General features: G+C 43.4%; 1 protein-coding gene across 1 annotated transcript in view; it reads left to right on the plus strand.

Moving 5' to 3' along the window:
• The window catches only part of TTC3 (tetratricopeptide repeat domain 3), a 181,810-nt gene that overhangs the window by 58,140 nt on the left and 109,084 nt on the right, over positions 1-14,586 (plus strand). Inside the window, exons 8-10 of the mRNA XM_040338963.1 lie at positions 5,220-5,370; positions 8,442-8,527; positions 10,147-10,241. Of these exons, the coding sequence (XP_040194897.1) occupies positions 5,220-5,370; positions 8,442-8,527; positions 10,147-10,241 (332 nt within the window). The remainder of the gene's footprint in view (positions 1-5,219; positions 5,371-8,441; positions 8,528-10,146; positions 10,242-14,586) is intronic.

The raw sequence follows: 14,586 nt of genomic DNA on the forward strand, positions 1-14,586 counted from the left end.
GATAACAGGCTGTTGGCGGAAAATCTGATCGTTGGTACGCTCCATTGGACAATTGTTGTCAGATTTTCCGTGGACAAATGTTGGACAGCAGGCTTTAGGCCCCGTACACACGGTCGGTTTGGTCCGATGAGAATGAACCAAAGTTAATTTTCATCGGACCAAACCGACCGTGTGTATAGGCCATCTGTCTGGTTTCCTTTGGTCCAAAATGTCTAAACATGCTTTAAAACCGAACCGATGGACCGCTGCCCCATCGGACCAAACCGATGATTAGTACAGAAAAGCATCGATTCAAAACCCGCGCATGCTCAGAATCAAGTCGACGCATGCTTTGAAGCATTGAACTTCGTTTTTTTCAGCACGTCGTGTGTTTTACGTCACCACGTTCTGACCCGATCGGATTTTGAACTGATGGTGTGTACACACATCAGACCATCAGGCCACTTCAACGGTGAACCGATGAAAACGGTCCGTCGGACCATTCTCATCAGTTTTGTCCGACCGTGTGTACAGGGCCTTAAAGTTTTTTGCAAACAGTCTGTCAGATTTTCCGACCGTGTGTACACAAGTCCTTCGGACAAAAAAAGCCATTAAAAATGACATAAAATAAGAAAAAAAAAAAGATTCAAGACATCCTTTCCTATCCATCTGCTTGTAACTACCTTCCCACACATCTAGGACAATGGTTACAATCGGGATCCCAAATTTTTGGGCAGCCTCAATATCTTTTCTTTCTTGCACTGTCTAGACTGAACTATAATAAAGAACTCCGAACACATCAAGATGTATAACACTGAGATAGCTTCCTTCTTGCTCCATATTGTTGCCTGTTAATAACGCGGCTCCATGTTGTATCTCATCTTCACAATGGAAAGGCGGAAGAAAGATCTAATTTCTATTGTCCCTGTTAAAGTAAAGTTGCCCCTTGACATCCCTTTCGGTCCAGTTGCATTACAGTCCTATGTCTAAGGTAGCTTGTGACACCTCTCAGTGAGTGCGTTTTGGATAACAAATAATTGGCCCGGTAAAAACATGTTGCTTGATGGCTCAATCCATATGCCAATACTAACACTCTACTAGCACTTTGCTACTAAAAGATATTGGTTATTTACAGAATTTACCATATATACTTGAGTATAAGCCGAGTTTGTCAGCACATTTTTTTTTTTGTGCTGAAAATGCCCCCCTCGGCTTATACTCGAGTCACCTTTTTGCGCCTGGACTTTGGGGACTCAGTGCCGGACGATGCTGGTCCCCAGCACAAATGTAGCCCCACTCTTCCTCTACAAATGTGCAAAGATTGTTTTCCAGGGGACCTACGACCAGGGAGCACCGATTTTTCAAACCCGTGCACCCCTTCCATAGACTTCCATGTTAAACGGTCATTTCTCTGGTGACTTTGGGGACCCGGTACCGGCCGGTCGTAGGTCCCCTGGCCCCGGAACTTGGCACACATGTAGCCCCATTTCTCCTCTATTTCAAAGCCGTGCACCCCTTCCATAGACTCCCATGTTAAACGTCAGTCTAGGCATGGGCACAGTGAGGCATGCAGATGGACACCCTAGGCTTATACTAGAGTCAATAAGTTTTCCCATTTTTTTTGTGGTAAAATTAGGTGCCTAGGCTTATACTCGGTCGGCTTATACTCGAGTATTTTCGGTAGATATTCGTATTCACTAGTCCAATGCATGTGATGTCATTTTGAATCTGATGTCAATCTTGAATCTTTGTGCATTACCTTTTAGAAAGCACTTTTTTATCTTTAAAATCCTCACAAACAAGTTAAAATTACAAGTATGTAACTGTCCATCACATCCCATGATTCGGGCCCTCGCATCTCCATCTTTGGAATAATCAATGGCAGTTTACCCTTGGCAGCATGCAGATGGTAAACCGTAGCTAGCTGACCATTTCGAGGGACATGCGCACTCTCCTAGAGCTCTGAATGCTCCCAGCTGCTCTTTCCTCCTCATTGTGTCACTCAGGAAGGCTCGTGTAGCTTGGGCTTTTCTGTTTAGAAGAGACTCGGGTAAAGAGATCACGAGATCTCGATCAGACTGTTCATGCACCTCCAAAAGTGGCCAGCTGTAATTTATAACCGCTACAGTGATTGCTACATGGATTTCACAGCTTATACATCATCATTCTGAAGCATGTTATCTGCACAAAGGATGACATTTCAGAAAATCCAGACCCCCTTTTTGCCAAGCTGCCGTCAGTCATTCTAAAGCATCGTACACACGATCGGACTTTCTGCGAACAAAGCGTTGGCCATGAACTTGTCTTGCATACAAACGGCAAAGAATTGTCGACCCAAAAAAACACGAAACGACATGGTTTTTCAGCTCTTTAGCACCACCCTTTGGGCAACTTCTGCTAATGTGTTATTGTGAGCATTGCTTCCGAACATGCGTGTTTGTACTATGGACTCGTGTGACCGACTTGTGTACACATGATCGGATAATCCGACAACACACTTTTGTTGGCGGCCAATTTTAAAGCATGCGATCCCACGTTTGTTGGCGTAAAATCCCAACGTTAATTGTCCGATGGAGCGTACAAATGGTCGGATTATCTGAAAAACAGCCTGCCGTTACACAATCCCCTTCGGAATATCTGATCGTGGGTACTGGCCTTAACACTTGGGCAGGGCATTAACCGCTTAAGACCCGGACCAATATGCAGGTTAAGGACCTGGCTCCTTTTTGCGATTCGGCACTGCGTCGCTTTAACTGACAATTGCGCGGTCGTGCGACGTAGCTCCCAAAATTGGCATCCTTTTCCCCCCCCCCCACAAATAGAGCTTTCTTTTGGTGGTATTTGATCACCTCTGTGTTTTTATTTTTTGCGCTATAAGCAAAAATAGAGCGACAATTTTGGAAAACAAATCAATGTTTTACTTTTTGCTATAATAAATATCCCCCAAAAATATCTAAAAAAAAAATTTCCCCTCAGTTTAGGCCGATATGTATTCTTCGACCTACTTTTGGTAAAAAAAATTCTTACTACTAATGGCGGCGATGACTGTGACATCATGGCGGACACATTGGACAATTTTGACTTATTTTTGGGACCATTGTCATTTTCACAGCAAAAAGTGCTATAAAAATGCACTGATTACTGTGAAGATGACAATTGCAGTTTGGGAGTTAACCCCTACAGCGCCCCCTAGTGGTTAGGTGTGACCTCATATGTGTTTCTAACTGTAGGGGGGCGGGGCTAGACATGTGACGTCATTAATCGTCTTTCCCTATATCAGGGAACAGACGATCAGTGACACTGCCACTGTGAAGAACGGAGAAGGTGCGTTTACACTCACCTCTCCCCGTTCTTCATCTCCTGTGACCGATCGCAGGACACTGGCGGCAATTGGGGTCTGCGGGCTCCCGCGGAGTTTCGGACCGGGTCGCGTGACCCACAGCTGGGCTCTTAAAGGCGACGTACATGTACGTGCCTGGGCCCAGCCGTGCCATTCTGCCGACGTATATCGGCGTTAGGCGGTTCTTAAGTGGTTAAAAGTGCTAAAACTGGATGGTGTTAAGAGTCGGCTGGCAGTTTGTAAATGATCAGATCTCCCAGAGCCAGGAATGCCAAGAGGTAGAAAATGGAAAAACTGTTAAGTAAAATAACTGGCTGCTGTTTCTAAATTCTGAAAATTGAAGATGCCTGTGTTTCATGGTTAACCTCCAGCTTCAGACGTTTCTGAATCGATGCCTCAGGGAAAAAATACTAAGTTCACTTGTCGCATGCTTCAAACTGAAGCCATCAGCGAAAGTTTCTCAGCAATTTGAATCCACAGATTTCCTTCATAAGTTATTCTTTAGAGACCATTTAAAAAAAAAAAAAAATCTTCTGAAAAGATTACATTTTAAATAATTTTATGCATATTCTGTACTTGTAAAACCCTCCAAAAGCCTTGAGACCGATGCTGCCATATTGGATGTGATATGGATACCCTCGGCTGTTACTCTATAGCACAGGTATCAAACTGGCGGCCCTCCATCTGTTGCAGGACTACAAGTCCCATGAGGCATTGCAAGGCTGACTGTTACAAGCATGAATCCCACAGGCAGAGGCATGATGGGACTTGTAGTTCAGCAACAGCTGGAGGGCCGCAAGTTTGACACCCCTGCTCTATAGTATTCCCCTTCGTTCTTATGGAGAGAGGTGAAGAGCTGAGGAGTTGGATCAGCACAGGCAGTAATTGGATGCTGTGAAAGCGGAGCTCCACCCTATTTTAAACATTTGTTTAATCAAATAGCATAGTCTAATGCAGTACAAAACTGACCTTTTTTTTTTTTTTTCTGTGACAGTACCTTTGATTACAGCATCTGCCACTCGGCTTCCTGTCCCCTCGTATGTGGGTATTCTACGGGTTTTCTTCGGGTTGTACGTCATATCCTTCCTGGGAGCTTTTCTCATTGCTCCCAGGAGTCTTTGCGGAGCCTCGCCGCCATCTTTCTACACCCCACACTCCTGCACAGTAATTAAAGAGCGAGAAGGGGTGAGCGGACATCTTGTCACACCTACCGGAGTTTTAGATTTCACAGTTATTTTCAACACAAAACGGAGCTTATATGCTTAAATACAGTATCCGTTTTGTGTTTAAAATAACTGGAGTCTAAAACTCTGGTGGGTGTAACAATATGTCCGCTTGTCCCCTTCTCACTATCATTACTGTGCAGGAGTATGGGGTGTAGCAAGATGGCGGCCACGGAACTGAGCATGTGCAGGAACGAGAGGCAGTGAATGCTGGGAGTTCAGCATTCACCAAAACAAGGAAGTAAGTGCTTGTCGGCTTCATGGCCACAAGCAAAATGGAAACTGCTTTCTTGACAAAAAGTTATTATTCCAGAAGGAATCACTGTGCGGATGATTAGAAACGGCAGAGAAGGGAGTTACTCATTTGATATGCTTTCAAAAATATAATGGCAAAAAAAAAAGGGGGTCGGCCGCGGGAGATCCGCTTTAAAGAGGTTCTTCATGCATTCTATGCATTAAGGTAAAAAGCCTGTGTAGAGCTACTCTTGCAGCACCCCCTCTCGATCCAGCGATGTACACGAGAGCCTCGGCTGTCCTAAGACTCCCTCTTCTCATTTTTTTTAAAAATAGGTTTTTAATGCTGTAGCTTCCTATAAACCAGCATATATGCTCACTCTTGCCTGAAATGTAGAGCTGAATCGACTGACATCTGTATATTATTTTTTTTTTTCTTTTAGGGAAAATATAAAGTAAAGAATTCTTATGTAACCGATGCCATGTTATGGATTGAGTCCACGGGAGAAGAAACTTTGTATAAGAAGATAAAATCCCAGCCAAAATCCCAGGAAAAAGTTCGTAATCGAGTCCTACAGACCTTCTTTACAGAGTGTAAGTGACTATTTGTTTTAAAATGAACTATATAGTGTACGTGGTTTGTAGGTGATCTTTTTGTTAAAATTGGTTTGATATGGGTTTTTTTGTTTGTTTTTTTACCCTTTTCTTTACAATCGTTTTTTATTGATTTTGTAAACAATAAAGATCCGAATAACCAGTACAAAACAGCAATACAATTACCTTAGCATTTCCAATACATTAGGGGTTATTGGTAATACAATTAGGGCATGCTAACAAATTATAAGGATAGTTATCCCTTTTTGTTTTGACTGTCATTTCAATGTTTTTGTCAGCATTTTCCCATCAGAAATAACCAAAGTGAACTATACAGACATTGTAGCAATTGCAGAGTACCTGACATTTGTTTATATCAACAATAACACTGGGTAACTCTGTCTTGGAACTCAGATAGTACTTGTCAAACTCCTTATAAAACCAAGAGAATACAAAGTTGAGAGGAAAAGAGGTGGGAGGGGGGGAAGACCCTAAGCTCCGATTCCTGCCACTCAAAGGCTCCTTAACTCGGAGCCGTACGGGGATCACCGGTCAAGTAACTAATCCACGGGCTCCAAACTTTTTCGAAGACCCCTAATTTGTCATTCAGGACTGCTGAGAACCTTTCATTCATCATGAGAGCTTATGCTTAAACTGGTCAAATGGGATTGCAGCCGACCTCCAATTCCTGGCTATAGTTATTCTGGCAGAGGTGAATATAAAAGTAAGAAGCCTCCTCCTGGTTTTTTTGAGGCTGCATCAACTTTTAGCCCCAACAGGGCTTGTTTAGGGGATTTAGTGAGGTTGACCTTGGTAAGGGTATAAATAAAGTTGTACACCCTTATCCAAAATCTACGCACCATGGGACATTGCCACCATATGTGGTAAGCCGTTCCATCTTGTTCACAACCTCTGAAGCATTTTGGAGAAGCTCCTGGAATATATGTGGCTAGCCTGGTTGGCACCATGTACCACCTTAGGACCTTATAGTTTGCCTCTACAATAGAGGTGTTAATAAGAGATTTGGAAGCCGCTTGGGCAATCAAGTGCCATTTTTCTAATTCATGGTGTTCTTGGAGATCTTGCTCCCACTTGACCATGTAAGCTAGTTTAACCAAAGAATGCGTCAAGATGGTGTACAATTCAGAAATATGGCCCCTAATTTTATCCTATTTATGACGTAAGTATTCCATGGGCGTCATGTCAGGTCAGGTCGCTTTTACGAGACAATGTGTGCAGGTAATGTTTCAATTGAACAAACCGGTAATTTTCGGGGTCTGGCATCTGATATTTTTCTATTAAGATCTGTTTGGTGAACATGCCGTTATGATAAAAAATGTCTGCAATGCGCAGGAGCCCTTTTTTTTGTCCACCAGTTTAAAGCATGAGGGGTGAGGCCTGTGGTGAATTCCTTGTTTCGCAGCAACGGAGCCAATGGGCCCTGCAGAGATTTGAATGAATGAGGTTTAGATAATCTATCCCAGAAAATTAATGAAAGGGAGGGGCATTAAATAGGGGTCGGTCCCGAGCTGGTAACCATAAAATATGTGATATCAATTTGGATGGGCATGACTGCGATTCTATATGCATCCATAACGGAGGAGGCTGGGAGGAGTGGAACCGGATAAGCTGGGACAGTTGAGCAGCATAAAAATATTTGAGCAGATCAGGGACTCCCACTTCATCTTTGGGCTAAAAAGTGTGCGCCGGTTCACCCTAGGCCTCTTGTCTCCCCAGAGAAACTGGAGTAAACTCAATAAGTCAGTTTTGACCAAGGCAATAGGCAACATACGAAAAAGGTAGAGAATTCTAGGAAGGATATTCATCTTTATAGAGTATAGTCTGCCGGACCACGATGGAGGATGTATCTGCCAACTAGTCAAGTCTGCCGCTAAGCGTTTGTAGAGTGCAGGATAATTTAGGGAGTACAGGGAATGTATTGAGGAAGTTAGATTAATACCTAAATAGGGAAGGGCCACGGGTTCCCATGCAAACTTGTAAGAGGATTTGAGGGTTTCAACGATCCGATCTGGTAGGGAGATGTTCAACGCTCTGGATTTTTCCTGATTAATTGAAAGGCCAGGGCTGTAATTTAACTTGGAGATTCGGGAGGGTGGTGATGGGCACGGAGATCATCAATAAGATATCGTCCGAAAAATGTGGCTTTGTGTTCTCTATCCCCACATTCTATTCCCTTTTATATCTGTACACTCGTGGATTTTGATGGCGAACGGTTCTATGGCCAGTACAAATAATAAGGGTGACAATGGGCGAGTCGCCCGTTGGATTGGAAAGAGAGTGGACGAGTAGCCGTAGGGGAACTGTACAGGGCTTTTAGAGTTGACAAAAAATTTATATTGTGATAAGACATAGAAAAGGTAGTCCCATGATATGGAATCGAAGGCCTTCCGAATATCTAAAGAAAGCAACATAGCTTGTCTTGGGCCCTTTCCCATCCCAATTTGATCGAATAGCTGAGATAATGTCTATTATTCTTCTGGTCTGGTCAGACGCCTGGTGGCCAGGAATGAACCCCACCTGGTCAATGTGTATATAACATGCAAGGAAGGTGTTTACCCTCTGTCCAGTGCCCCCATGGGAAGCCGATTTACATGGGGCACCCGTGCGTGCTTGCACCCGAGCCCTGCTGCTGCGGTCATTGACAGACAGAGGAACTCGGGCCCCGCTCCCTTTGTCACTGGCTTTGATTGAGAGCACTGGGAGCCAATGGCTCTGGGTGCCCCTGCAAAGCCCGGGAGACCCGGAAGTAAGAGCAGAGAGGAGCCACAGACGCGCATTGCACTGGATCGATTGAGGGCACAGGTAAGTAAAGCAGAGGGATGCTTGTAGCTAAACCTGTTTAGGCTTTACAACCACTTTAATGCATAGGATACATATTATTATGCTTCGTGGCCATTCTGTTATGGCTAATTTTGCACTGCCATTTGTGAGAACGGTCTGTCCTATATTGTTTTTGTTTAGATCTAGGTTACAGGTCAACAACATTGTTTTCATTTATTTGAAAATAAATAAATATCAACACTTTTTTTTTTTTTTTTCTTCCCCAATAGATGCCTTTTTTTTAATTAAAATGGCAAAAGATCACCGAAAATTGTCTGAAGAGGTTAAATTGCAAGTGTGTGAATTATGTGATAGGGTAAGAGCTGCTTTTTTTTTTTTTTTTTTCTTTGCTCCTCACTCAAGCTTGATCCAACATTGTGAAAAAGTATCAATATTAAAGTGGCTGGCTGAGTCGAATTATTATTTTACAGGATTTATATAGTCCAACTGTTAGCTCAGCGTTTTACAAATTGAAGGCAGACAGTACAGTTACAATACAATTTAGTAGGAGAGGAATGGGATGACCCTTCTTCGTAGAGCTTACCGTATTTATCGGCGTATACCGTGCACTTTTTTGCCCTGATTTCAAAATCGTGGCTGCGCGGTATACGCCGATACCCGCTTTCCCGCGCCGAGTTTTGAATACTGCGCCGACATATACCGAGCGCAGTACACTCGGGTATAGTCGAGCAGTCTCGGCTCCTTCCGCGCTCACGTCCTGGACGTACAAGACGTCAGCGCGAGAGTTGCCGAGCATTGCCGACAATACACGAGTGTACTGCGCTCTGTTTATGTCGGCGCAGTATTCAAACTCGGCGCGGGGAGGACGAAGAGGACACCCGAAGCCACAGATGGACGCCGGACCCGACGAAGAGGACACCCAAAGCCGCAGACGGACGCCGGACCCGACGAGGCCGCCGATCGACGCCGCGCAAGACACCAAAACTGTAATTACAAAAAAAACTTTCCACAGGATTCGGGGCAACTTTAGGGGTGCCGAGTTTTTTCGGCGGTACTCAGACGACGATACCCGCCCCGATACACAAATAGAATACTTGCCGACCGAAGCCGCGATCCGCCGCCGTTACGCCGCATCCCCGCTACCGCCGACTGTGTAATACGGGCGGGAACATTACAGCTTTGAATCGCTGTAATGATTTGCGCATAGACACTCCCCCTTGCTCGGGTGAACTGTCCAATCACGAGCAAGGGGGAGTGTCTATACGCAGCGCGGTGCCAATCATTACAGCGATTCAAAGCTGTAACGTTCCCGGCGTATTACACAGTCGGCGGCAGCGGGGATGCAGGTAAGTGGAACATGGCTGCATGGGGGCAGACGATGGCTGCATGGGGGCAGACGATGGCTGCATGGGGGCAGACGATGGCTGCATGGGGGGCAGACGATGGCTGCATCTGTGGGGGAGACATGGCTGCATCTGTGGGGGAGACATGGCTGCATCTGTGGGGGAGACATGGCTGCATCTGTGGGGGAGACATGGCTGCATCTGTGGGGGAGACATGGCTGCATCTGTGGGGGAGACATGGCTGCATCTGTGGGGGAGACATGGCTGCATCTGTGGGGGAGACATGGCTGCATCTGTGGGGGAGACATGGCTGCATCTGTGGACACATTTAAAAAAAGTATCGGTATTTGGTATCGGCGACTACTTGAAAAAAAGTATCGGTACTTGTACTCGGTCCTAAAAAAGTGGTATCGGGACAACCCTAGTATTTAGTGCATCTCTACAGTACATACAAGTGTTCCATGATTTCAGTTAAATGCTTACGGTAAAGAAAAATACCTTTTTTTTTAATCCTGCTAGAAATCTAGTGAGCTTGCAATGTCTGCGTCATACCAAGACAACAATCCTCTGTCCACTATCTCTCTCTTATTTCCATTGGTTAAATATCTCCTGTTTTTTACTTTTACACTAGGAATCAGAAGAGCATAGGGCTATTGGCAAGAGTGAGTTTGAAAAAGAGCACTATGATATGGCAGAATTTGCGTACACCACAGCTATATATTTCAGGTAACCTAACTGTATTCCTTTGCCATGTTTTTTCTTTTATTGCTGAAAGTAAACCAGTCCCAAACCTGGGCACTTCAAACTAAACGCATGATAAAAATAATGAGTAGGCTGTAGTTACCGTTATTGAAAACTGGTAAATCAGTTAGCAGATACAAAGATAGTCTTGATTGTTTGTTTTTATTTTTAATTATCAAGCTTGGCCACACCTTTTCTGAAACCTTCTTTTTACTCATTTAGAACTCTCCTGTTTTTTTTTATTCTCTCTCCCTCTGGTGCAGAGTGGAAAACTGTGCAGCTAAGCAAAGCTTCCACTTTAAAGTGATTTGAATGGTTCATAATGTTATACGTGCCTGCAATGTGCGATTGTTTCGCACATAGCCCAATCCGCCTTCTCTGGTCCCCCGCCGGTGCTCCTGGCCCCTCCCCTCTTAGTGCCCCCATAGCAAGCTGCTTGCTGTTGTTGACACTCATACTTGCTCACTCCTGAGCCCTGCTCTGTGTGTCCATGCAAGCTCAGGTCCACCCCCTGCTTCCTCACCAATGGCTCTGATTGACAGCAGTGAATGACAAGCACGAGAGCCTCGCCCAGCTAAACGTGCTAATTGCTGTTTAAAGATCTGGTTCAGGTAAGTATTTAGGGGGGCTGCGTGCAGTAAGGTAAAACAAATCATCTGACTTTACAACCACTTTTTAATTTTCTTCTCTTCCCTTCTCTACTGTGTGCCTCTGAATTTTTATTGATGAGTATTACAGTAGGCTCACTTACTGTCTGCAAATGCTAAATCCCCCCACAAGACTCGCTTGTCTTGGACGTGGCCCCTGGGCTTCGGGAGGTGGTGCTTGCTGTTGTGCCCTATGTGGTGCATACAACTCTTCCATATAGACAGTTGTATCTTAATTAGAATTACTTTAGTGCCTACCCCCTTTGCACACTGAATCCTAGGAAAAGCAGCTTGCCTGTATACTATAACTTGTGGTGTTCTCTGTGTGAAGGCAGTGTTGTTTCTCAATCATTGCAACTGACTTGCTGTGCTTCCTGTTGCATTAAATAAATGTGTGCTGAATTATCAACTGTGGGAATTATATAAGGAAGGCTCAAACTAATGTCTGCAATGTAGGGCTGCATTGCCGCTGCAACTAACGATTATTTTCATAAATTTTCGATTAATCGGATAATGGCATTAAAAAAAAAAAAAAAATAGCATTTTAATTTTTTGTTGGGCAGATCACAAATTGCAGCAAAAACTCATTCCATGCTTTTCTGCTGCTTCTTCATTGAAGTATATTGAACCCAAAAAAAAACAAAATGGCACCGTTTTGCATTTAAAAAGTTCTTGCCCTTTCCAAATACGCAGCAGCTGAAAAAAAATCATGGATGTGAACGTGTCCCATAGGAAAACATGTAAGTGTACTGTAGTGTGTTTCTGCAAAAAACAGAGGTGTGAACCCAGGCCTGAGATGTTTAGTATCATAATGGGGTTAAAAAAAAGTGCAAAAAGAGCAAATCGCTACTGTAAGGGTTTTTTTTTTACTGTGGGACAGTGAAAGTAATATTTACAGTAGCGATTTGCTTTTTTGTACTATAAAGGGCTAATTTTAGTTTTTTTTTAACCCCATTATGTTACTGGCCGATTTAATCGATTTATGAAAATTGTAATCGATTAATTTCATAATCGATTAGTTGACGATTAATCGATTAGTTGTTTCGGCCCTACTGCAATGTAATCTGGACTGCAAAGACCTGTAACGCAAAGCATCTGGTTTACTGTCGGCTTCTGTTCATTTAGGAAAATTTGTGTGCATTCGTTTTGACAGGCGGCATGTCTGCTTAACGGCAATCAGTGTTGAGTGGGTGTTACTGATGTGCCGTTCCAGCTTTTCTCCTCCCATTGGCCAGTGTGGGGTCTTTGGTGATTGGGGTGATGTGGGTTAAAGGATAAGTTCACCTTTAAAAAAATAAAAAAAAATAAAAAAAATGTTTTATAAATCTATTTTTGTTTTACCTGCAAAAAAAAATGGCTTTTTATTTTTTTTATTAATGGTGAAAAAAGGAAAATATACTCGCCCTTCTACCTTTTCACACCCCACTGCGCCCAAGAACAAACTAAACACCTAAAGCTGCTGCTTTAAATTAAATAGTGATGTGTAATAATTCTGAGTGAACAAAATAGTAGCGCTATATTCAGTGAAGTAACTAGTAACTGTAAATTAGTATATGAATAAATCGCCCTATGAAGAGTATATCGCACATATACTAAAAAAACATATATGTTCATATTCATATATTGTGTAGAAACTAAAATAATTAATGTTAAATAAATATTCATAACGTTCATCCGGTGGTCAAAAACCAGTAAGTGATAACCACTCAAGCCAAGTCCATAAGTGGTTACATATCAAGAGATTAAACTCAGTGTCCACTCAATCTTCTTAAAAAATCTTGCTTGAGACCTTCCACCACACCATAAGTGCTCAGTGACTCCACACCCTAAGGAATTGCGCTTACCAATAGGACATGCCTTGCACTCGCATGCTCGGCAATACAGCTTAATAAAGTCTCCAAAGGTATTTGACAATTCCACCAGTGTTCCAGTAAATCAAATTGCTCCACATGTAAAAAAAAAATGGCTCCAATAGTGAAATATATCAAAACAATTTATTAACAACGGCACAAGTAGCCTTCACACATTGCACTCGCATCTATCAAAACAAACAGAGGCACTTCAGCAGTAAACTCCAAAACCAGAGACAAGCTTGCGGTAGCGCCGTGATGTATTATGATCTCGGCAGGCCCAGAGTCAACCATAAGTCTCTCCCTCGCTCCGTTCGTTCGCCTCTCCAATACACTGCACAATATACTCTTCATAGGGTGATTTATTCATATACTAATTTAGAATTATTCATTCACTGAATATAGCGCTACTTTGTTGTTCACTCAGAATTATTACACATTTATTTTTTATTGCAGAAGCCTGGAAATCATTGCACCTGCGATCAGCAGTTCGCTGATGCCATGCAGGTCTCCTGCACACTGTCAGTGTATCTGCTTTCAAATACATATCAGACGGATAAGTCGATACTCCCTGACAGGAAGACTCAATGAACTACCACAGCGCCATGGTAGTTCATTGAGAACTACAAGCCGACAAACGCTAAGGATGTCCAGGCTTGTAGTTCATTCAGACGCGTAGAGCTGTCTGCCTAAAGGAAGCAGCCTTATGGGTGCAGCCCTGTGCGGCAACGCAGTTTTTCCAGACAGTGGCAGCTAGAACTTCTCCCAATACTGCTGCCATAGAGAGTGGGAGTGGGGGGGGGGGGGGACAGCTGCAGCATTGAGGACATCAAATCAGATGGAACCTGTAACGTGTTCCTAAAGGTGAACTTATCCTTTACCACTCACTGCCATTACCACCAATGAAGGTAGGGAAGGGGTTATCTTTTACTGCCACTGACCACCAATGCAAGGGTGGTGGTGGGGGGAATTAAATTTCACTGCCGGCTACCACCAATGTGGTCAGGGGGCTGCACCAGTGCTGATGGCTTTTATTGCATCCATTGACACCGTTGTTTAGATTGGTACCAGTAAATGCAATGACCAATGTTGGGGGTTATTGCGCCCACCGACGCCAATGTTGGTTGTTTAGCATCCACTGACACTGATGAATGTTGGTATTGCACTTTAGGGGAAAACATTTTTTTTCCCCTAAATAGCTTCCTTTACCTTAGTGCAGTCCTCTTTCACTTACCTCATCCTTTGATTTTGCCTTTAAATGTCCTCATTTCTTCTGAGAAATCCTCACTTCCTGTTCTTCTGTCTGGAACTCCACACAGTAATGTGAGGCTTTCTCCCTGGTGTGGAGAAAGCCTCTTGAGGCGGCGAGCAGGAGTGTCAGGACGCCCACTAACACACAGCTCCTTTTTCTATCTGCAAAGTAGAGAGCATCCTGACTCTCCTGCTCGCCCCTCCCCCCTCAAGAGCCTTTCTCCACACCAGGGAGAGCCTCCAATTACTGTGTGGAGTTACAGACAGAAGAACAGGAAGTGAGGATTTCTCAGAAGAAATAAGGACATTTAAAAGCAAAATGAAAGGATGAGGTAAGTGAAGGAGGACTGCACTAAGGTAAAGGAAGCCATTTAGGGATTTTTTTTTTTTTTTTTTTACCTTTACAACCCCTTTAAGCTGTTTTATTTTTCTGCTACTTTTTTATTCTATCCATTTAATATTTTTACTTTTCCTTTTTCTATTTGTTTAGTTCCTTTAAAAAAATAAATAAACTCTTTTTTTTCTTTGTTTTTTTTTTGTAAGCAAAAAAAAAAGTAGTCTATAGGTTGCATAGAAAATACA

This window comes from Rana temporaria, chromosome 2 (genome assembly GCF_905171775.1).
Source record: "Rana temporaria chromosome 2, aRanTem1.1, whole genome shotgun sequence".
NCBI classification, from domain to species: Eukaryota; Metazoa; Chordata; class Amphibia; order Anura; family Ranidae; genus Rana; species Rana temporaria.